Raw genomic sequence first — 24,774 nt, forward strand, 5'->3', positions numbered from 1 at the left:
GCTTAGAGTATCTAAACTGGTCGCATGAAACTACACTACGAACTATCTAAAAATTATATTAAAGAATTCAATGCTCAATCACAAAAAAACCATAAAATGGGGAAACAAATACCATCACTTACGAGTAAATCTGTTTTCTCAGTTTTCTCGAAACCGGAAGGAATAAACCGGTTGTCTCGGAGGTAAAAAATTTCGGATTTCGTAAATTTACCCTTCTAATTTTTGATGTTAAACCGAATCCGTCATCATTTTTTCTGTGCCTCTTGCAGTTTTAGTTGAACTAGTCCTTGCTTAGACAGACTTTTTGTTTTGATCCCATTCTTAAAATATTTAGTTTTCAGAAAGTAAATTATATGCGACTCAGTTATATGTGAGCGCCAAAGGTGACTTTGTTTTTCTCCAAAAAAGGGGATTTTATTTTTTAATACAAATTAATGAATATACACTCCCATTATTCATGATTTTTTTTCTTTTTTCAATGAAAGAAGTCTGTAATATTATGTTTATTTTGAGCTATTAATATTGAGAGGTAGAAATGTGTTGTATGTTTCCGACAATGAATCTGTCAAAATATTCTCAAGCCAGGCGAAAGCACTATAACTGTAATATCTCTCAAAATAACCTAAAATTAAAATTAATGATAATGTCAACATAATATGTTCACAAATAAATATGTGTACCAACGTAACAAAAAATATATGGAAAATCAGATATTATGTTCAATTCACTGATCCTAACCTCAACTATTTAATAAATTTAGTAATTATTTTTTGCTACGTTGGTTACGTTTTGATCGACTGGCAGTGGCGGGAAATTACTATACAGCCAAGTGTAATCTACTCATAGCCAATATTTCAATAAAAAATAGAATAATAATAATTATATATAAATAATAAATAAAATATTCATAAAAATTAATGAATATACGCTGCCATTATTCAAGATTGTCCTTTTTTTCATTGAAAGAACTAATTTATATTGATCTCTGTACATTTTACTCGATGATATGCGGTCTTTTACAGTGAGCCAGCTGTAACAACAAATGCATTCACGATACGTTTTAGCAAATAATATTTGGTCACCACAAATAATCAGAATTCGTAATTATTCACTCCTTATCAGTGGCGTTTCATGAAAGCGTGCTTAAAGTCTTGTATTAAAATTTGAATTTATTTGAGAATTTATTAAATAAAATAAAAACAGTTAGACTACGTTTTTTTTAATAAAATGTTTAGATAATTTATTGCCAAATAACAAATATAACAATTGTTAGTAAAAACGTTTGTATTTATACGTATTTATATTATGATTTTTAATCGTAAAGGCTCTGTACTGAGCTATTAAGATTTTAGAATTTGTAAATCTTAAATAATATTGTTCTAAATAAAATTGTTTTGAATTGGAAAAACTATTTTGGTCAAACTAGTGTACTAGGTACAGTTTATATATGTGGTTTACAAGACTTAAAAAAACCGATTTTAATCGCAGAATCAACTACAGAATGCGTGTTACTTTTAAGTAATTGATTTGTTACGTATCAATTAACTGAAATAAAATCTTAAAATAAATAGGTTTTAACTTTCAGGTATTTTATTTGGTTTCATGAATTTATGCAATGAAATCTTTAGTGTTTCTATAAATTATTCAATTTATGATGATATAAATAAGCTAATATACAATAAACTAATCACAACTAAACCAAATTTTTAACCTCTCCAATTAACTTGTTTTCACACCACCCATGTGGTAAAGTTTTCGGTGCGTTTTATTTGTACGTGGTGTCCCCAATAGGCCTAATCCACAATGCAATATACATTCAGAGTCTGTTTCTGACTGAGATGAATTTAAATGAGATTGTTTTATTATAAGAGTAATCAATTTTTTCACAACACTGGTAAATGTGACTGTTTCAATTAATTTTAAAAGCACATATGTACCTCATCTATCTAGCTATGGAAAGCTCGAAACGGAAGTGGAGGATCAAGTGAATAAAGCAAACAGAGCCACAGGTTGCCTGAATGAAACAATATGGAGAAATAAAAATATCGGAAAAGAAATGAAACGTAGAATTTACAAAACAGTCATCAGACCAATAAATGCGCGGCAGAAACACGACCTGATACAAAAAGGACAAAAGAATGTTAGAAATAGCAGAGATGACAACCCTTTGAAAAAACGATAACAAGACAAGGTGGGCGGCATTAATAACTGCGTAAAAAACAGGTATAATGGAATGGCTACATAAGCCGAATGACAACAAATAAGTAACAAATAACGTAAGCACGGCGAGAGACGGTTCTCCAATATGAAGAGGATCAGTGTAAAGATCACGAGAACAATGGAATGACAACTTACTGGAGGCACATTGAAAAAACAGATAGTCATATTTACACAAAAAGAAGAAGAAAATATGTACCTCATAATTTTCCAAATTATTTTACTCCATTGATTCTGCAGAACTGTCTGTTGAACTGTCTGATTCATTTGATCCTAATTGTATTGTCACAGGCTCAATAACAGTATCCACCATGCCGTCCAATCTCCACATATCGTCTTCTACTTTAATAACATGGCTTATCGCATTGTTCCAATCAGTTGAATGTATATTGTCCAAACTGGCTTGCAAGAGGCGCTGGACATCAATAATTTTAAAAGTGACATTTTCTCGAGCTACATATTCTTTCATTTGTGCCCAAATTAATTCTATTGGGCATCACACGGTAATGCCATGAAGTCTAGCCATTGTATCCACAGCATACTGACGATATGTACTACGATGTTGTCTAATAATATTCATTAGCTCCATTTTAACCATATTCTCGCCGTATGGAATGGGTTTTTCTTTTAACCAATTTTGTAAAACTGCTTTTCTGTCACTCATTAGGAATTCGTTCAACAAGTCGGCTATGATAGGATGCATTGTCTAATACTACCACTGAATTAGGTTCAATACGCTGAAGAACGTTTTCGAACCATCTTTCAAAGCATGTGGCGTCCATGTCCTCATGATAGTCGCCTGTTTTCTTTGATACAAAAATGAGAGCACTATTTTGCAGAAAACCTGTATCACTACCGATATAAGCTACAATAAGACGCTGACCTTTGCCTGATGGTGCTCGTAATCCTGTTGATAAGCCTTCTATAAATGCTTGACGAGGAGTTGTTACAGTCGCATCATGCCAAATTTTGGAAACTGTATGACCGGCATTAATCCAAGTTTCATCAAGATAATAAATTTTTCTTTTGGAAAGACGATAATCTCTAATAGAGCGCAAATATCATCGTCGCCATGCTACTATTTCCTCTTTATCTATTAAAATTGATTTTCGAGTTCGTTTCATGTAACGAAAATTTAACTTGTGTAGAACTTTTCTTAGCGTTTCGGCGCTCATTTGAGGAATCATATTGTTTTCCAGTAACTTGGTCCTAACTGTTTTGATCGTTGGGGGCTTATTTTCTAAAAAGAATGTATGTACAGTCCTCCTGATTAAATTCAGTTGTGTTTCATCTAGATCTAGAGGTTTTCGTCCACGCTGGCGAGTTTTTGGCGCACTTAAAGTTGCTGTAATTTTAACTTCACGAACAATCCGTTCCACTGTCGAGGCTGACACCCCTGTTAAAAAGGAACAGCGATCTACAGCGTCCGTTGTAGAATGTGTTTTTTTAAGTCCGTCATTCACTTTCCACACGATTTGTTTCTCAGCTTTTGAGAGAGGTTTGTGTCGATGAGATTTTGTGGTACCTGCGCCAACAGCTGCATCCATTTTTATTCTATAAAGACGAAAATATACTTTCATTAATATTGCAAAGTTTTATTTATTATATGTTTTAACTTCTGTGTTTAACAATGTAAATGAAATGTCAATTATAGTATTTTTATTATAGAAATATATATTATATATATTTCTTATCTTAACTTAAATCAAGTGATAAAAGTTTTTAACAGTATCCGGGCCCCTTATAACATTATTGGCTGAACCATGTTCCATACACTTTTCGAAATTTTCTTGATTTTAAAAATTAATTATTGATAATACAATAATTATTGACTTTTCGATTAAAAATCTAAGTATTAATGGTTTTACTTCATTACAATATAATAATTAATTCTTGATTTTTTTTATTACAAATCCAAGTCTTAATCGTTTTGTTTTAAATCTTACAATGCGTTTAATTTGTTTACTTGTCATTCCATGATTTCATTTAAGACAAATACGGCAAATCAATAGATTTAAATTTCACAGCTGTTTAATTTACTCACCTCGAAATAACGAAATATGGTTGTTAACAATAATAATATTCTAACAATAATAATAGTCTAAAATAACAATAATAATCTACGAGTTTGCAGTGAAAACTTTTCGCTGTAATGTATCAAAATTCACTCACGTTCACTGTGCACTACAGTACGCTACTGACACTTCTCAAATTTAACCATTATCAGCAGCTGCAAATGTATGTGTCACCGTCTTCAACAAGTTTTTATACTATAGACATGATTGTTGTAAAAACTCTTCTTCAGAAGAAATTTTAAATTAACTCGCGTATTGCAAATTAATTTGTAATACTCCTTAACCGGATATTTATTAATGTATTTTCTACCTACTAATTGTCGATTAGTAACTGTAGTAAGAGGGCCCCCCATACCTGTTCCTTTGTTAAGAAATCAATCTATATTTAATGAAAAAAGTAAGTTAGCACATAGAAAATGCAGTAATAAAAAAATATCCTATTAGGGAGTATTACAAATTGTTTTGCACACGAAAGTAGTTTAAAATTTCTTTTCTGAATAAGCTGTTGGAACATCAATTTGTGAATATTGTGTGGAAATGATAAAAGCTTCTAGAAGAAACGTTCAAAAAAAATTAGGCCCAAAGATTTAATCCACACCTCCGTGCGGAAGATGCACAATGCATTAAGAAAACGAACAGTTGATTTTTCTTAACAAGGAAAAATATGCTAAATTCTTCTAACCTAAATATGTAAATAATGACGTTAAAGAAATAAATATAAGACTTACTCACAATCAATTTATTGTACCTTGGACGACGGGTTTCGAACACTAAATTTTGCTGTTCATCGTCAGGTCTCCGGTAAGGTTACTTAAATGCTAAAACTACAAATTGTAACTATAAGAGTTCTATCAGGTATATTATAATATTATAAATTATACCAATATTATGAATATGTAGTTTGAAAGAGTATATAAACTGTACTTACATGCCGATACAAAGAAATTAGTTCATTAGGTAGGCTCGGTTTACTTTTTTTAATTTCCTGTCTTTTATATAAAGCTCTTCCAGAATTGACAGGTTGGTTCTATTTTCTGTCCAGGACATGCGTAGAGTTCTTCAATAGACCCACATTTCGAAGACTTCGATCTTACTCCTATCGATTTTTTCCATGTCCATGTTTCAGCTGCGTATGTAGCAATTCGAAAAATAGGACATTGATCAACCTGAGCTTAGTATTCCTTGTTATTGTTCGGTCTTGCCTATTTTAATCAATTTAGCTGTTGCGGCTCGGACCATTGCTAGTCTACACTTGATTCAAGTATACAAATACCACAAAACGGTGTTTCTCTTGATCTAATTATCAGCTACATTTTATGGGAATTTTTCAAACGCGCTAAACGTAAAATTCAAGCTATTTTTCCAATACATAGATTCAGTAAATGTGAAATGGTAGGACTTTAGTTGTGGTTTTTCCTACTGTATTTTCTTTTGTGTTATATTTCCGTTACTGGTTTTGTTTGTCTTTTAAAAAAGTCTTTAGAACGGGCACCTTAGCGTGGAGCGTGTGTCCATGTTTAATCCTATTTGTATCATCACCAACATTGTTCCAAATGATAATGTTAGGAAATCCTGTGCAAGAAAGAAATAGTAATTAAAAATGTGTTACAAATTTAAAGAAAGCATGGAAATATTAAAACTGTTGTTTTTCTTTAGCAAACCAATCAGGTGGTTAAATAGGTCTAGAATCTAAGTAAAAAAACCATTTGATTATTAGTAATTTTTTTTATTTTTCACTTGCATATTATTTGTTTATTTTAGCTTGGATACGGTTACCGTAAACACGGCATATATCCTAGGGCATAATAAGCGGACTTTATGGTCTATAACACCCTGTTGTTTTTTTCTAGTTTTTATATTATGTCTAGTTTTAGTATTTCTATTATGTGAAGTGAAAAATAAAATCTTGTATATACTAGTTTTGTTACCGGATGATTACGCCCATCGAGCAAAATCCATCCCTCGGGCCAGAGGCTTCTGGCTGGATTATATTGCTCTACGGGCGTAATCATCTTAATAATACCATTTGTGCATAAATAATTATTGAACAACAGATAGCAAATAAAGTGTACAATAAAAAATGTATATTAAAAATGTACTCACTTCACAGTCAAGTATTTCTATGTACTCACTTCTAAAAATTCGGTCGGTATAGCTTCTGGGCACCGCTTTTTGTGTTAGATAGGCAGCATAAATCAATTATTTGTAAATAAATTTTTAATTTTATGTTCACTAATCTCTTGTTATTTTAGGTTCTTCAGTGGTTAGTAAATGTAGGACTATTGCCAGAGTGTCACCCTTCAACGTATCCCAGACCTGACAATTCGGAACGTATCAGTGCTCCATATTTTGCAAAAGAACTAACAGAATATTACAATGAAAGACGTGCCCAGTTACGGATATTGACAAAAGAAACTTTCGGAAACACCGACAGTCTTTTATTTATTGATAACTTGATCGAAAAGAAATGCGGAGGAAGAAATTTATTAAACCTATGGTATGAAGATAGTGGAACTGGCATGTATCCTCCGCCATCTTTACAAAGTTTAATAAGAACGTATTTGGTGACTGGGGCTGGAATAAATTACAAGCATTCTTTGGTGATTTATTTGTTTTTGGATTTGGCAATGGCTCTTGACCAAACCTGGTATGTAAAATTATTTTTTATTTTTTTTATTTTACTTTGCACTTCGGAAATCGTCGATTTTTATCATTTCATGTGCAGAAGCATTTCCGTAAAACGAAAATGAAGTGTCAAAATAAACATATTTAAACTAAAATTGTGGTTAGTTCCCTATAAAAATAATAAATAATATTAAAATGCCACAAGAAAATAGCTTCAGAACAATGTTATATAATATTTAACCAATAGTAGAATTACAAAAAAAATTAAAAAAAATTAAAAAATCGATGGTTGTAACACTTCATTTTACTACTTATATAATTTTTATTTGTAAATGATTTTAAATATTTATTTTTAATGCAATCACTTGTTTTAATTTGACATCACATGTAACATAATTATTCTCAAGTATCTAGAACAAATGTTATTGTTAATGTAACTGTGATATTAGCGCCCATCGAGTTTTTTTTTTGCAGACATGTAGAGAGTTACTCCAGTGAGTAACCTCTTTACAATTCTAAAATTAAAATTTTATTAACTTTGAAAAATTAAAGGCAAATATCGAGCACAATTTTAATAATCAAATCTTGCCCAAGTACTTTCGCTTTCTACAGCATCATCAGGGGCATTTCGTCAAATTTGGGCTATCCAGCAAGCGCAGAATGTAATAAACATGAAATTGAAACATGAATTGTACATAACACTACACTAGAACAAGGACAAACAGTTTAAAATTATTTAGAAAGATTCTACGCTACATTCATGTCGGCAACAGGAGAGATCCATTCTCTCTCCTGTTGCTGACAAGATTGTAGCGTAGAATCTTTTTAAATAATTTTAAACTGTTTGTCCTTGTTTTAGTGTAGTGTTATGTACAATTTATGTTTCAATTTCATGTTTATTACATTCTGCGCTTGCTGGATAGCCCAAATTTGATGAAATGCCCCTGATGATGCTGTAGAAAGCGAAAGTACTTGGGCAAGATTTGATTATTAAAATTGTGCTCGATATTTGCCTTTAATTTTTCAAAGTTCATTTATTCGAGCATTCAACCTTATATCAAAATTTTATTAGCTTGAATACACTTAGTTACAATACACAATGTTCAGTTGGACAAGTCGGACGGCAATTGCCGTTTTAGTCTACGCACTTCAAAGACGTTCCGCACATTTAGTTGTCGAGCAAACGCATTAAGATGCACTAGCACTCGTTCACAGTATTTAGCACTAAAACGTTGTATGGCTTCTTTCACGGATTCTAGGGGGATGTCGTGTTGAATCACGTCGTTTGATACATAGTATGGCGCATTGACTATGGCACGCAGTACCTTGTTTTAAAATCTCTAAGATGTTTGTATTGGAGACGCTAGCAGTGCCCCATAGCTGAATCCCATAAGTCCATATGGGCTTGAGGATGGACGTAGAGTAAAATTTTGTTATTTAAAGATAGTTTTGAATTGCGTCCAATGATCCAATACATATTTCTCAATTTAATTCCAAGCTGTTTTCGTTTGTTAAAAATATGTTTTTTCCAAGTTAGACGGCGATCCAAGTGCATGCCAAGATATTTAGCGTCCTCGGATTGAGGAATGAGACAATTATCAATACATACAGGGGGGTATGTTTCTCTACGTAGCGTGAATGTAACATGTAACATAGGCAAAAGGCTTATAGACCGGTATGAAGATGCATTTTTCGGTCTTTTCCCGGGTTTAAGGATCATTACGATTTGTGCCACTTTCCATGAACTAGGGAAGTAGTTTAGGCGCAGGATTGCATTAAATATAAAGGTTATTAGTTGTATGCACTTATTCGATACTTCTTTTAGAATCCTGCCAGAGATTAAGTGAAATCCAGGGGCTTTTTTGATGTTGACTTCATTTATTGTTTGTTTTACTTGGTTGACTGTAAATTTCGTGTGGGGCAGATCCATTTGAAACGGTGCTGTTAGGAATCTGGTTAGTTCTGTTTCTTTCTCTGTAGAAGGGTATGACGTGAATACTTTTTGAAGGTGCTTGCCAAAAAGATCAGCTTTTTCGTTGCCGTTCCTAGCCCAGGTGTTTGCCTCATCTTTGATTGGTGGGTTATGCTGTTGTGGCCGTTTGAGTTTTTTCGTGGCTTTTCAGAGTGAGTAATCTGTAGCTTCCTTATTTTCTGCCGTTCTTGACTGTTGCCAATTTTTACGTAATTGTCGTTTTTCTGAGATTTTTTGTTTAATTGTGGGAGACACATTATTTCTGTTTGGAGATGGTTCGTAGCTGGGAGTCGCATACCATGCAGCAATTTATATGCTTTTTGTTAGGTTATCTACAGCTGATTCTAGTTGGAGTTCATTTTTCAAGGACAGATTTAGTGAGATCAGGCTGTCTAGTTTTTCTCTAAATTGGGACCAGTTAGTCTTGGTGTTATGCCAAGTTGGTTGATGTACTTTGTTTAAGATTTTTTCGAAGATTGTTATTATAAACAGTGAGTGATCTGATAATAAATCGAAGCATGATTCAGCTTTACATTTTTTGGTATCGATGCCTTTTGTGATGCAGAAATCAACGGTATCAGGTATTTTGTTTAAGTCAGACGACCAATAAGTTCGCCAGTAGAGATTTGTTGCAGGTTATTTTCTAATATTGCTTTAGCTAATTCTCTGCCTCTTGGTGTTGTTAGTCTAGAGCCCCACATCGGATGTTTTGAATTATAATCTCCACCTGCAATGAATTTGTTCCCTAGAGTGTCGAAATATTCTAGGAAATGTTCTTTTTTAACGGCATGTTTAGGTGGGCAGTATATGGCAGATATTGTTATTGGACCGTGTGCTTCCTCAATTGTTAAGCTGGTTGCTTGCAGGTAGTTTTTGTTATATTTTTCCCTTTCGGAGTGTTTAATAAAATCACGTATAATTATGACGCTTCCACCGTGAGATCTACCGTCTGGGTGTCTTGTATGATACAACTTGTAGCTGGGAATCCGCATGTAGTTGTCTGTAAAGTGGGTCTCGGAAATTAAAATTATATCAATATTTTGATTAAGTATGAATGTTTTGAGTTCTTTAGCCCGTTGATAAAGGCCATTTGCGTTCCAGACTACTATTTTATATTTTGGTTGTGAAGCCATTAAGCGATCTTATTAATGACAGTGGTAAGCAAATTGATCATTGTGCTCATTTGCTCCATGAGTTTTTGCATCATTTCTTCCAACTTGGCTAAGTTGTTATTAGGTTGGTTAGGTCCTGGTATTGATTGGTTGTTATTGCTACACTGTGGTTGATTTTTGTTGACTATTTGAGCATAGGTTAAATCAGGTTGTATTTGTTGAGAATTATTTGTTTGAATAGGTGGTTGCATGATATGCAACCAATGTGGTTGCAGCCAATAATCACTTAATTTTGTTTGTTTCCTGGATATTTCTACTTCGGGACTTCTTATTCTTTTTTTATTTGTTACTGTCTCCCATTTATCTTCAGATTCAGAGTTAGAAGCTGCTTGTTCATTCGTGTGTTGGACTACCTGTGGATTTTGTGGATTTTGATATACTAAGTGTGGGGGGAAAGGTAGAGGATTTGGTTGTGAAAAATATTGTGGGAAAATTGGCTGCGTTTGAGAAGATGAGCCTGACATTTGCTGATATATGGCCTGTTGATTTTGATCATGGTAACTCGTTTGGGGCTGTGACATTGACGTAGGAAAAAAATATTGTTGATCAGACATATTGTTATTCACCTGATATCCTGATTGATGAGGTGGCACACAATTTCATTTGATATCTCTTTTTAATTCCACTCCACTGATATGAATTTTTGAATATTTTCTTATCACTAATTGCCTTCTGATAACTATTTATCGATTCCAAAACACTTGGAATGCCTTTTACCGAACCAAAAATATATTCAGGGACAAGCAGATACGCCGAAACACAAAAATGAAATTATACAAATTGATTATACGATCTATTATAACGTATGTCTCAGAATTAAGTGTATTAGCGGCAATAGAGGAAAAATAACTAAATATTCTTGAAAGAAATGTAATAACGAAAATATTGGAACCTAAGGTAATAAACGAAAGTGAAGCAATGTTCTGAAGTAATTATGAAATAAAATATATATGGATGAAAAAAGGAGAACTACTTGCTAAAACAGGTCTTTTAGCAAGTAATAACTCTTTTGAAAGCTCTTGTGTTACTCAGTATGTTTCTAGATTTATTTGTGATTCCCTCATGAGTGACAATAATTTGGAAAAAACACCGACTACCCGTATTAATTTGGTAGGGTCAACTTTTATAGAAAACGCCGTAATGGATCAATTTATTTCTCCAGTTTCCCACATTCAGAGAGAATTTATTTGTTTTATCGACCTCTTCATTCTTTTTAAGAGGCATCATTCTTCTAAAGAGGCAAAGTGCCTATCCAATTTTTGGTAACTTGTAATAGTAAAATTATCATTTTTAAGCCGGCCGATGCTTCTTCACTCTATTGATCATTTATCTCGAGATATTCGTACTGTTCTGTTTTGCGCTATTCTCTCAATATCTTCATTCCATTCTATTTTTTTTTGGAGCCATTTGTTAACTGGATATATTTTCCATTGCATTCTAATGTTTTCACTTCTTTTCCTATTATATAAAGTTTTGCCGGTTATTCTTCGTATTTCACCCCTGTTGTTTCCATTATTCGTTTTGTTTTATTTGTACGTTTTTGTTTTATATGCCTGGTTTATCCAGTTTACGTCATAGTCTGGCGTATTGTTGTCTTCTTTCTTAAACCCTGCCGTATTATAGTATATAGTCTGCCGTATTGTTTTGGTTTGGTTGGAGAGCTGGGCCGTAAGTAAGTGAATAAAACAGGCACTGGAAAGGGGTAACTACAAAAAGAGAAATAAAAAAAAACATGGATTTCCTGGGCAAAACACACAAGAAGGTTCCTAAACTATTTAAATTGGACGCCGTTTACAAGAATCTTCCTGCTGGATGGAAGAAAGGCTTTTCTTTCCTAAGAAAAATAAAAAGGATTAGAATCTTTTTAAAGGAAATAATACTACACTTGGTTTAGAGAGAAACATTACTTATTTATTATTACTTCACCGTAAACAGTTAATACAAATAAAATTAACAGGATTTAAAAACAACTTACAATGGTGCTGTCGGTTTACAACAAACTCTAGACGTTGGGGCACTATAGGAATTTAAATTATGGTTGGGCGACATTTTGTAGCGGTTCCAACAGCTAGTTGTAACTATTTAAATAATTATTAGAAATGAAAAATATTAAAATCGTAAACTAATTTTCGAAACCAAATTCAGAATTTTGCTTTAATCTGTGCCTTCTAAGAATTGCAAGTCAAAACAGACGTTGATAAAGATGTTATGAGAGACATGGGGAATCTAAAAATTGCATTCCACAACATATCTCCTCAACTAAGCAAAATTCTTAGCGAATTGAGTTGTAGAACTCGTACAGAGTATATCGAAATAAAAAGGAAAAGACAGTTAAAATTTGATTTCACGTACAGGGCGATTGCGCATCCGCTTATACGTATTTCGGCCTAATAGGCCTCATCAGAACGGCTTTCGCTATCGCTCTGAACGTGAAAACAAATCTTTTCCGTCTTAGGAAGCAACTCTAACATGGCTTCGTATAGACGCAATGTAGCGACATCTGATAATAAAATTGTAAACTAATTTTCGAAACAAAATTCCTATTACTGGCCTATTCCTATTATTGGCCAATGAGGCCTATTAGGCCGAAATACGTATAAGCGAATACGTATAAGCGTGAAATCAAATCTTAACTGTTTTTTCCTTTTTATTTCGATATACTCTGTACGAGTACTAGAAACCAATTCGCTAAGAATTTTGCTTAGTTGAGGAGATATGTTGTGGAATGCAATTTTTAGATTCCACGTGTCTCTCATAACATCTTTATCAACGTCTGTTTTGACTTGCAATTCTTAGAAGGCACAGATTAAAGCAAAATTCTGAATTTGGTTTCGAAAATTAGTTTACGATTTTATTATCAGATGTCGCTACATTGCGTCTATACGAAGCCATGTTAGATTTGCTTCCTAAGACGGAAAAGATTTGTTTTCACGTTCAGAGCGATAGCGAAAGCCGTTCTGATGAGGCCTATTAGGCCGAAATACGTATAAGCGGATGCGCAAGCGCCCTGTACGTGAAATCAAATCTTAACTGTCTGTTCCTTTTTGAAAAATATTAGTATACATATGGTTTCCACTTTTGAAAAAAAAAAAAAAATATGTGGTTATAATTAAAAATTGTTTATTTTTACCTTACGCCCAAATGCGTCTCACTCAAGCTACAAAATGGTCTGAACTGACCAGGGAAAACAAATAGACGAATCTTTGGAAGTTGGGCACTGGATTTGGGCCTCGGATTATCTTCGACGAGAAGAAACTGTGATCTTCGCTCGGCTTCTCAACTTCTTGCTTGAAACCATGTGGACCTCTTAAATTGTTGTGACGCTGTTTTTCAAATCTCTCAAATAGGACACAATACAACACATCGGTGATCAAATAAAAAAAACTGCCACATTTGCATTTGATTAAATTCACCTCTCCACAATAGAAATTTTTGCCGGCTTTTTGAAGATTACACACCGAGCTTCCCCTATAAAATTTTAAATCCAACTTGACTTAAACTATTAACTACTCACTAACTTTACGCTATATTCCCATGACAAAAACGAATAACGAAAAATCATTACGAATTTAAAAAAGAAAATCCGGACTCACAATGACCTGAATCGTCTATTGCAGAGTGACATCATTCTTAAAAATCGTTTGCGTCCCCGCATATCTTTCTCAGCAATCTAAGTGGATATTTATTTGACGCGCAATATTAAGCGGAACACGATCAAAGAAATACAATTCAAAATTATTATATGCAAACCAGAAATGTTTATATTATCAATCCCAATGACGCAAAAGGGTTGAAAATATTTCGGTGTTTTAACATATACAAGGTGATTTGAAATGCTACAAGGGTCTTTTTCAATAATTTTGGTAAATTTTTGTTAAATTTTTGGAAATACATTTCAAGATCATTTTCATAATTCAATAGTCATTAGCTTTCAAATTATTTATCGCATACTATATTATGTCATTTAAGAAAAATATGGGTGTCATATTTTTTACAGATCTCAAAAATAAACAAAAAAATTAACAAATTGATTCTATTAAAATGTTAGAATTTGGAAAAATAAATTAACGCATTCGAGCGTTTTCGACGCTAGCTCAACACTCTCAGTTCTCAGTCCCATACGGTATACAAAAGTTCATACCTTTTAGATGTTGGCAAAAATAGACACAAATACTCACAATTTAAAATAACTTTTTTTGATGGTAAGAAGGGGGCGACTGGTTTCGGAGATTTTTTGCATTTATTAAATTATCGAGACTACATTAAAACACACAACCCAAGTTTGGCGTGATTGGTTGGTGGGTGGGTCCCAATTTAAAAATTGGCGGGTTTTATGTTTATTAAAATGACAATGGAGATATTGGCACTATGGCTAAAGTTTTTATTATACTGTGGTATTGGTACAAAGCGGATGATATTCACATTTTAGGATTAAGCTGGCTATTTCAGTTTTATTAGAAATCTAATTATTTTTCTTTTGAGATTATTTAATTAAAATTAAATTCTGACTTGTTTATTTTATTTTGATATGCTAGTGATGCTTTTTTTATTAGGTATATAGATATTGTTTATATTAGGTAATTTTTTATTAAGATTTAGAGGTTCCTCTTATTATTTTTATTTCTAGAACATTCATTAACATTATTATTTTCGTTAGCTTTCTCTATGTAGGATCGGCTTCTCTAATTATTTTCCTCTCTGTTCTTTTTTCTTCCAGGGACTAAGTACCTCTCCGCTTTTTTTATGAGATTATGGTTTTTCAGAAACATGCAATTGCTGTTCACCCCCTTTTTTTACTGCCCTACATTCAGTACCATACATCATAGCTGGTCTTAAGGCACTCCTATACAACTTACCTTTTAGTTTTCTTGGTACCTTTTTTATCACACATCAACTAATTTACCTCTTTCCTTTACCTTTAATTGAAATATAGATAAAACGGTAATACCGATCCTAAAAGCCGAAAATCATCTTTTGGGAGTTCTTGTCTATCCAAGCCAACTACTCTATCTGGACTTGAAATATCATCTTTAAAAGAATATTCTAAATATTTTGTTTATATCCAACTTAATTTTAATTCTTTTTCTTCAAGGACCTGTCTTCACTACTCTAGTCTTTTCTACTAATACCAAGAAGGTTCAGTTGTTATCTAATCCAGCACAAATGAGAATAAATATGGGCTTAACACGAAACCGTGATGAAGCCCTATTTTCACACAAAATTTGCCAGTTTCACCTGCAATCGTTCTAACACTAGTTGTTACTTGCTCATACATCACTCACATATTCAACCTGCACTCCTTTCCTACTTAATCTCTGCCACAGCAGGTTTCTGATAACTTCATCATGTGCTTTCTGAAGATTAATAATACTATGTGCAAGTCTATCTCTTTCACTCTAAATTTTTACATTAGCTGTCTTGTAATAAAAATTGCTGTTGTAGACCTGCCTTGCATAAATCTAAATTGACATTTATCCATTTTCATTTTTGAGAACCTTACACTAAATTCTGTTAGATTTCACCAAAAATAAAGCAGAGGTTTACTGGAAATAACTATGGCAAACCAAATAAAACACTAAATAGCTGTTTAAAATGTCTTTATTCTTTATTAAAAATCTAGGAAATCAAATAAGGGGGGGCGTTATTGGTGCAATGGCGAAGGAAAACCCCTCTAAACCTCGCCTAGGGCCCAGTACATCCCGATTTAAAAATAAAATTCTAATATAAAAGTGTATAAATAACATCATTGCCTATTTTAATGTACAAATTTTACCTTTAAATTTCAGACCTAACCATAAGTGTGCCTACATATAATCTTATAAAAAATTACACTATATTACTAATCAAGTAAAATGAATAATAATGTTAAATTGACTAACTTTCTTGTAAATAGAACTTTATATATTGTTATAGAATTAACATTTCTTGTTATAGAACTATAATAAAAATTCAATACAGATACAAAACAAAAAATACTTGTGAGCTAAAAAATTGTTAAACGAATTTAATGTTTACTCAGTTCCTTTTTTTTTGGAAGGAAAATATTCCTGTTTCTCCATTTTTCGCTTCATTGTAACATTCTTTGCCTCTTCCTGAAATTCTTTCTTCACTTTCACTTTGCGCTTTGTTCCTTGAATGTCTCTCACAATTTTGTCATGTAATCTTGCAAAACTTTCATCATCTAAGTCTTCCATGGTTTTTACTAAATTTACCAAGTTTTCTATTTGAAGACTTCGTTTGGTTTTTTCCTGGATGACATTTGTCTGTTCTACCTTCCCTCTGACAAACTCATTAATTTCCTCCTGATGCTTTGATTTAATAATTGAAGTTACTGCCAAACACCTTGCAGCATCATCTAAAACAGAGTTAGTTCCCTCGCGCTCCTCATGCATTCTTACCAAGTGCACATGCTTACACAAGGTATTCCTAACCACATATTCGGCACACTCACACTGGTAGCGATGAATACAAATTTTACATACTCTACAATACAATGTCTTACATTCATTTTCACATACTTGCCTTATATTTACATTATATATTTTATTAGGATCTCTAAATGACTTTACCTGAAATTGACCATATACCTTCACATTTCTCTTAACCTCTACTTTGTTTTTCATCGTTTCTGCCATTTTGTGTGCTTTTGCTATAACCCTATCTTGATAATTGTTCGCATTTGGTCTTTCAATGTCTATAATCCTCTTCCACATTTTGATGTCCACTAGATCGTCTATTGTGTCCAATAACTTTTCGATTGATACTGCAGCATTTCTTCTAAGGTGGTTGGTCTTCAGTAGGTTGTTGAAAGATTCTATCGCCATGTTTGTATTGATTCCTGAATTTCTTCTGTAGCAATGGGCCCACATTTTGATTCTCTCTTCATTCTGAAAGTAATACCTACAAAAAAAAATATACTTAAGGATGACTTAAAATGTATGATTTCATATATTTATTTACCTTGCCAGATAATTAAAAAAATCTATCTCATTTGCCTCTTGTAATTTGACTATATATTTGTTGCACAACTCCATAAATCGATCTTCATCCGTTTCATTAATAATTCTTTTCATCTCAGTTTTCATCTGTTTCTTCAAAATTGGATCCTGGATTTTCTTCTTCCCTTGAATATTCCAGTTTCTCACAACATGCCAGGTACATAAAAGCCTTTTTGGTTGGTTGCCCATAATCTTCGCCCATGCATTATAATATTTTCCATCATCATCACTCATAAAATGTTCCGCATGAATTTCAGTCTGTATTCTATTCTTGAGGGCACCTAAAAGTTTTTGAAAATTATTTTTACTTACCAGTTATAAATTGTCATTACTCATATAATACATACCTAAAAAAACCTCTTGAACTACTTGGTCCAATCTGTTTGACAGTAAGAAAGCAACTGGAAATCCTGTATTCCTGTCATCTTTAATAAGCACCACTGTTAAATCCATTCCCCTCTTGTTTGTGCCGTGTGTACCATCCATACAAATTATGCTAGGGAATTCTCTTAATTTATCTTCCATTACAGAATTCATAAATCCTAAGGCAAAATCTTCTTTTTTAAGTACAGCATGTTGTTCTCCTAATAAAAATAAAACACCAAATTTATAGTTTACCCAAATTTATAGATTAGAGATAATTAAAGATAAATTAATAGTAAGAGACTGAAATTTTATTGTATATTTTAATATGTAATCATTAGTCCTATTTTTTGAGTTCAGTTGAGTTCTTATTTAAAAAAGATAACTTAAAGCAGCAATGTGGGAAGAGATAAGTAGAAGCAGAAGATACTCAAGAAGGTAGATAGAGTAAATTCATGAGGAACGATAATCAATAAGTATGCAGACAACTAGCTTTTGCAAATGATGTTAACATAATAGTAAGAACAAAGTATAAAATATTAAAGAGGAACTTAATCAGATAAAACGAACTGCATGGACAAGTAAACTGAAAACCAATGGAGCTAATATAAAATACATGTAGCTGCAAAACAGCAGGTAATCAGTGATTACAACACCTAACTATAGGATAGTATAGCACTCAAGTGTAAAAAACTTTATATAGGATAACTAGTCATATGCAATACTAGTGTTAACAAATAATTGGGTAGAAGAATCTCCATAACCAATAAGAGTTACCATGGCTTAATTAAACAACAAAGGTCAGGTAATAATACAAGAAAAAACTGTGCCAAACAAGTGCCAATTATATAAAACCTTATTCACATATGTATCTGAAACATGCACACTTACTAAAAGTGAAGAAAGCCAATAGGGTAATTCTGAAAGACAAATCTTGAGCCACGTATATAAACCAGTAACAGAAAATTGTATGCGAATAAGATATACATTTTAACTATAAAGGGAATACCAGGATCTGGATATCATAATATTCATACAAATAGGACAACTTCAGTATAAGAAAAGTGTAGAACCAATGAAATAAGATGTAATCCCTTTCAAAATAAACAAATAATTCCAGTTGGAAATAAAACAAAAGGAAGATTAGATATAAGGAACAAATAAAGCAAGACATGAAAATTTTAAAAATCAAAAACTGGAAAAGCAAAGTGTGAAATAGATCAGAATGGAGAAGTATTCTTAAACAGACTAAGACCCAAAAAGGGTTGTCTAGTAAAATAAAAAACTAGAAAATTTGCCCCATAAATCAGCACCTCCATTACAAAATTAGCTTTCATGTAAAAAACCAATAACTACAATCTTAGGAGATATATTATTTAAAAATTTATATTGAATAAATGAATTGAATTAATTATAATTGTGGTAGGCATAAAAAAATGATTGGTCTTTACCTTCCTTCCTGAATAAAAAAGCGTAATTCTTGTTGTTAACATTCCATTCCTGAACCTTTAAAGCCGTTGCTACCATATCATTTTGATCTCGTTTCTTATATGTATTATACTTCCTGGACAAATTTGAGAGATCTTGACTTGTTAATAAGGCAAGTCTTTCTAGTTTTGGTGTTTCCAATTTTCTTGAATCTTCTAAAATTCTGCTAGATGGCACCCCAGATGTTAACTTCTCTACAATCATTTTTTCTTCTGCTTTTGACAGATGCATGGTTCTTAATTCCTCTTTATGTCCAGCATGTGTTTTCCAATAACTGACTGAAACTTGTCCTTGATCTCTCAGTTTGCAAATCAGCCTGGAGGGACACACTCCTTTAATTTTAATTGATCCATCAGATTTCTCTGTCCTAATTTTATAGTTGGGCTTATATCCTAAATATAGATTAGTATGATTAGTATAAGTTTTAATTACTTGAAGTAACAAAGTACTGGACCTACCATTCAAGTTACTTCTGTTACAATCATAGTATAATATCTTATACTCCTTTTTATAAACTGCTCTTTGTTTAACATAACTTGTCTCAAATTTCTGCATGTCTTTCCATGTCTCATATTCTTGTAAACTAGAAAATTCAAAAGTTATTAATTCAATACTCACCTGGTGGTTTTCCTTTAGATGTTTTCGTAAGTTCTCATGGCTTTTTAAATTAGTTTCTTGTTCACATAAGGGACAAATAATGTGATTTATTTTCTTATTCGAAACATCTATTTTATGTATACTTTTGATATGATGATTTCGTAACTCCACATTTTTAAATATTTTGCTGCAAAGATGGCAGGCTCCTGAGTTAATTTCATAGTTTGTTGAAGTAGATGGAATAGGACTTGTTGAAGTAGATGGATAGACAGAATCCATAATTGCTTTCTAAAACAAAGTCTTAGGTAATTAAATATGGTGTTCTAACGAACAGATTTTTAAAACAATTTAACAGATTTTTAAAAATAAATGAGAAAAATTTAAATTAAAATTTTTTGTGTACTTGCTTATTGGCAAATTGGTATAAAACCGCCTAATCAAAGATGTTTAAGCGCCAAACCACAACGCCAAACAGAGAGATACATAACCTGCGACAAACAGTTGTCATTTTAATAAACATGAAACCCGCCAATTTTTAAATTGGGACCCACCCACCAACCAATCACGCCAAACTTGGGTTGTGTTTTATAATGTAGTCTAAATTATCGTAATGTCATATTCTAATGTAACCGTGTTAGAATAAAATAAATCTTCAAAATAAAAGCGAGTTATCATTTTTAGGGAGTAATTAATATTATGGTATTGGTATTTATAGACCTTGAGAAAGCATATGGTAGTGTCCCGTTAAAGAAAATGTTTGAGGTCCTCAAAAGGTCCGGATTGGATTCGACGTATATCGATGTATAGCGATATATAAATTGTACGAAAATGCAGTTAGTTGTGTAAAAATTGGAACCAGAACCTCAAATGAATTTAAAGTCACTAAAGGCCTAAAGCAAGGATGCTGTTTGTCACCGACACTCTTTAAAATATACGTCCAAGAAGCATTGAGGAATTGGAGAAATAAATGTAGATTTATGGGCATCGAAGTGGGACAAGAAACTCTGTATACATTGTTGTTTGCAGATGATCAGGTGGTGGTTGCAACCGATGAGGAAGATATAAATTATATGAATCGAAAATTATTTGAGGAATATGCCAAATGGGGGCTTACTGTAAACATAAGCAAAACAGAATATTTAAAAATTGGAGGAAATACCACGAATACTGAATTCATTACTGTGGTCTAATAAAATAAAGATGCATACCAAACTTCGCGTATACAGAGCAATTGTAGAACCAATTACCACATATGGTGCCGAATGTTGGACGATGACAAACAATGAACGAGATAAAGTAGACGTTGTGGAAATGGATTATCTTAGAAGGTCATGTCGAGTATCGAGAATGGGAAGAATCAGGAATGAGGAAATACGAAACCGTACAGGAATTAGAGATACTCTTTCAGATAGAATACAAGGAAGGCAATTACAATGGTATGGTCACGTGATGAGAATGGAGGAGGAGCGGTGGCAAAAGAAAGCCTTAATGTATGTTCCGCCAGAAAGAAGGAAAAGGGGAAGACCACCAAATTCCTGGAGAAGAGAAATTACAAAAACAATGCAATCTAGAGGCTTAGAAGAGGGAGATTGGAGAGATAGGAAAAGATGGAGGCTGAAATGCGGGAAGCGGCAATCGCCGTAGGACCCCCGTTATATGATGATGAATTAATATTAAAAAAATTTAAGTAAAATTCCTTTATAAAAGGTATATAAATTAAAAAAACCCAAACGGGCTATGTCGTGAAGACAAAACGTTTTCAGAAACCATGTTCCATCATCAGTGTCTAGGTGTATATGTTTTGAGCCACTAAATATCAGGGTAAAAACCCGTTAAAATTTATCTGTTACAATTTAGTTTACATTATTTGGTATTATATTTTAAGATGTTAGAGTTGCCAGTGGATATGATAACATGGCGACGTATGACATTACGATAATTTTATGCACAATATTACCTAATATTAATTCATTTTTAGGTATTCTTCAGTTGTAACTCATCTCATCAAATTCCCGGCGGTTTTTAAAGTATCTCCTAGCGTAATAAAGATAACACAAGCTTTTTGGCAATTAGATCACGGGGATTTCACAACAGCCATGGAACAACTTTTAGACCCTTTTGTGCTTGGCGAAGACCTTCAGCCGTGGCATCATAATATTGCGATGAGGTCACTTTTACTGCATAAACAGCCGAACTTTGCTTTACTATACATGCAAATAAGAAAACCACCGATTACAGACGAGCATGATGTACTAACTGCCATTAGTTTATTTATAGCTAATAACATGTTAGACGAAGCTTTTTATTTCAAGAAACAGCATCAGAATAAAAACGAAGAAAACTTATTAACGCACCTGTTTAACGAATGCAGGAAAAACGATGCTTTACATTTAATACTCTACAAGTGCTTGAACACCGATGAAGAAAAAGCGTTCTTTGATTACCTCAAGGCTATCAAAAATCCAACTTCAGATGATCTTCAAATTTTTTATTACCTCTTAAGGTCTAGATTCATTGAAGCTTTCGATACTCATTCAAATGTAAGGAGGAGATGTCCAGAAAAACAGGGCTTAATAGGGCAGAGTATGGCATCAAAGACGGACCAAATTGTTAAAATATTCAAGACGTTATTACCAGATGTCAATAAGAACTTAGTAGAATATATTAGACGAGAAAGAACTAACCTATGGAAGGAAGGTATGTATACTTTTATTATATTTTTCATGTGTTAAGGTAGTATTATACAGTGCGTTCACAAATTCGCTCCGTATTCCTCTTTAGAATTACCCGACATCCCTGTTACATTTATTTTAGCCCTCAGAAATATTCACTGATGTTTCGTTACATATCCACGTTATCATCTCAGGTTAGTTATCTTGTTGAAGCGAAGCTTCTATACTGGCGTTGTATTACTTTTTTTTCTCTACAGTAAAATGCTAAGGTGAGCATCACGGAATTAGCGCCACAAGATGGCGTCGTCACGGGTAGCGTCATAGAATAGCGGTTATTGAGATCGATTCACTACTCTGGATCAATTCGTTTCTAGTCATCATATATTTACTCTAAGCAGGTTTAAATTAAAAACTGCATGAAAAATAAATATCAAAATATAGACATTAAATGAGAATTAGAAATTAAAAAAAATATCTATCTCTAAAAGATTCGATTCGTAACGATTATCAAAATTTAATAAAAGTTGTAAACATCATCTGATTAATAACAACATTGAATCATCTGTTTTTATACTAATTCTCGTTTTGAAATAGTTTATATAAGTACAATTTTTGTTTTTAAACATATAATTTAGTTTATATAATAATTAAATTTACTATCAAGTAATATTTATTTATATTTTAATATTAATTTAATATCTTGTCTGAATTTGACAGGTTTGTCATAAGTAAACGAAGTATGCTTTGTTAATACGTTAACGGGTGGCGTTAGGAGCAAACATAATAATTTAATAAATTTGTTTAAAATATAAAAATAAATAAATAATAAAATTACTTAATTTCATTTTAAATACATTATTTAAATTTTAAAAATACAGAAAACATAGTATGAAGCTCAGCGCTACTGGAAAAAGGTTTAAAACCTAGTAGGACAAAAACAATGAAAAAAATTGAAAATTGTATCACGACATATAACGAGACCTTTTAATTGACCATATCTTGTCTCGATGTCCCGCGTCCAGCTGAATAACCATGCTTCAAATATAAGATTTGTTTTCCAAAATAATATATAATTAACCCATACCTATTTCTAGGTTTTTTTGGATTTAAACATACATTTAACGTTTTTATTTGCTATTTTTCTTTTTTTTTTAAATTCCGTAATACATTATGATTCAGGGTTGGTTATTCTGTTCTGTCATGATTTCAAGAAAGAGCTTTTTGTGATAACAATTATTTCTTGCTACCATTTTTATAGTAATTTCTATTTTTTGAGATTTATGTGTCTCTACATAAGTTAAACCAGAGAGTTCTTTAAAGATATTGTTTGTTTTCCTTTTAATTATATATGTTTGAAACATTTATACAAAACCATATCAGATTTTATTATAATAATAAACAAATAGATTTTTGTCGAATGTTTTTTTTTTCAACAAATACAAAAATGTTTTTTAAACAAGTTCTTTACATTACTGACTATGGTTTCTTAGAAATTCAAACAAGATACTGTTGCTCCTAGCTTTGTTTTTCGATCTATTTTATATAAACGAAACCTTATAACATTGTACCAACTTTAGAATATTGTGACATTTTTTGCAATTTTTGTTGTTGTAATTTTAATGCATTTTTAACTTACTTTAACTTTAACTTACTTTAACATCTAAAACCATTGTATTTGATATTGATTTACATCTGTATATTATTTCACAATGATTAGACCTGAAGAAGTTTAGAAATACTGCACAAAAAGTTTTCTATTAAAATACTGAAAGAGTATTTTCATCTTTTTCTTTCTTATTGACTGATAACGTCAATTACAGTGAGATTTTCATCCCACTTACTTTGCGTATTTAAATCAACAGAATGGCTATTTTCTAGAGAATGTTTGGTTAGGGCTGTTGTGTTTAATGCCTTGGTTTGTATACTATGTTTGTGTGCAACCATTCTTCTATGTAGGTATCGGTGTGTTTGATTTTGAAAATGTACAGATTTTGGAAAAAGAACAAAATTAAAACAAAAGATGCATGTTGGAGATGATTCACATAAAAAAAGATCTAAATTCCATCAATAATAAGACTGACATCAAAGATCTTTCCAATATGTATCATAACTTAATAAATTGAGTTGTTTTTTAAATGCACTATGACAGATTTTTAAGATACGACCCTGCACCACTCATACTTTAAGGTATCTGCTAGATGTCATCTGTCAATGTCATATACCAATTTTTAATCCATGTTAAACTTTTTTAAAAAGTGTAAACATGAAATTTAAATGTAAAATGTAATGTTTAAAGTTTAATAAAGTGCTTATTGAAAATGTCAAATTTGCCGAAACGTTATATATATATATATATAAATATATATTTCGGATGAACAAGAAAAGCATTAATCATTGGGAAGAAGCAAATCGTTGCTCTAACAAACGAAAACACCAGTAACCAAGAAGATGTATCAGAAGTCCTTCCGGAAGAAGTAGAATAGACAAATTACAAAAATGAAAAGCGGTAAAGCAGCTGGAATAGGTGGTATAACAGTGGAACTGCTTAAATACGCTAACAATAAGACCTGGAAAATCTTAACAGGCATATTTACG

General features: G+C 32.2%; 3 protein-coding genes across 4 annotated transcripts in view; 1 reads left to right on the forward strand and 2 right to left on the reverse strand.

Annotated features, from left to right (window-relative positions):
• The window catches only part of Elys (AT hook containing transcription factor 1 homolog), a 90,677-nt gene that overhangs the window by 20,673 nt on the left and 45,230 nt on the right, over window positions 1-24,774 (forward strand). For both annotated transcript variants that reach the window (XM_072545961.1, XM_072545970.1), the window contains exons 6-7: window positions 6,545-6,939; window positions 21,486-22,204. In XM_072545961.1, coding sequence (XP_072402062.1) covers window positions 6,545-6,939; window positions 21,486-22,204 — 1,114 coding nt within the window. The remainder of the gene's footprint in view (window positions 1-6,544; window positions 6,940-21,485; window positions 22,205-24,774) is intronic.
• Window positions 15,914-17,065, reverse strand: LOC140451981 (uncharacterized). The gene is made up of 2 exons (XM_072545983.1): window positions 17,022-17,065; window positions 15,914-16,961 (listed from the first exon to the last, which is right to left on the reverse strand). The coding sequence occupies exon 2, from the start codon at window positions 16,928-16,930 to the stop codon at window positions 16,073-16,075; it is 858 nt and encodes a 285-aa protein (XP_072402084.1). The 5' UTR covers window positions 16,931-16,961; window positions 17,022-17,065; the 3' UTR covers window positions 15,914-16,072.
• On the reverse strand, window positions 18,830-19,623 carry LOC140442422 (uncharacterized). The gene is made up of 2 exons (XM_072533495.1): window positions 19,369-19,623; window positions 18,830-19,302 (listed from the first exon to the last, which is right to left on the reverse strand). The coding sequence occupies exons 1-2, from the start codon at window positions 19,463-19,465 to the stop codon at window positions 18,830-18,832; spliced, it is 570 nt and encodes a 189-aa protein (XP_072389596.1). The 5' UTR covers window positions 19,466-19,623.

This window comes from Diabrotica undecimpunctata, chromosome 1, assembly GCF_040954645.1.
Source record: "Diabrotica undecimpunctata isolate CICGRU chromosome 1, icDiaUnde3, whole genome shotgun sequence".
NCBI classification, from domain to species: Eukaryota; Metazoa; Arthropoda; class Insecta; order Coleoptera; family Chrysomelidae; genus Diabrotica; species Diabrotica undecimpunctata.

Bases quoted from the DNA above. Each gene is read 5' to 3' on its own strand.
- LOC140442422 (XM_072533495.1), bottom strand. From the start codon at position 19,465: ATGCAGAAATTTGAGACAAGTTATGTTAAACAAAGAGCAGTTTATAAA. The intron at 19,303-19,368 runs GTAGGTCCAGTA...ATCTATATTTAG, and splicing joins TAACAGAAGTAACTTGAATG to GATATAAGCCCAACTATAAA.
- LOC140451981 (XM_072545983.1), bottom strand. From the start codon at position 16,930: ATGTGGGCCCATTGCTACAGAAGAAATTCAGGAATCAATACAAACATG.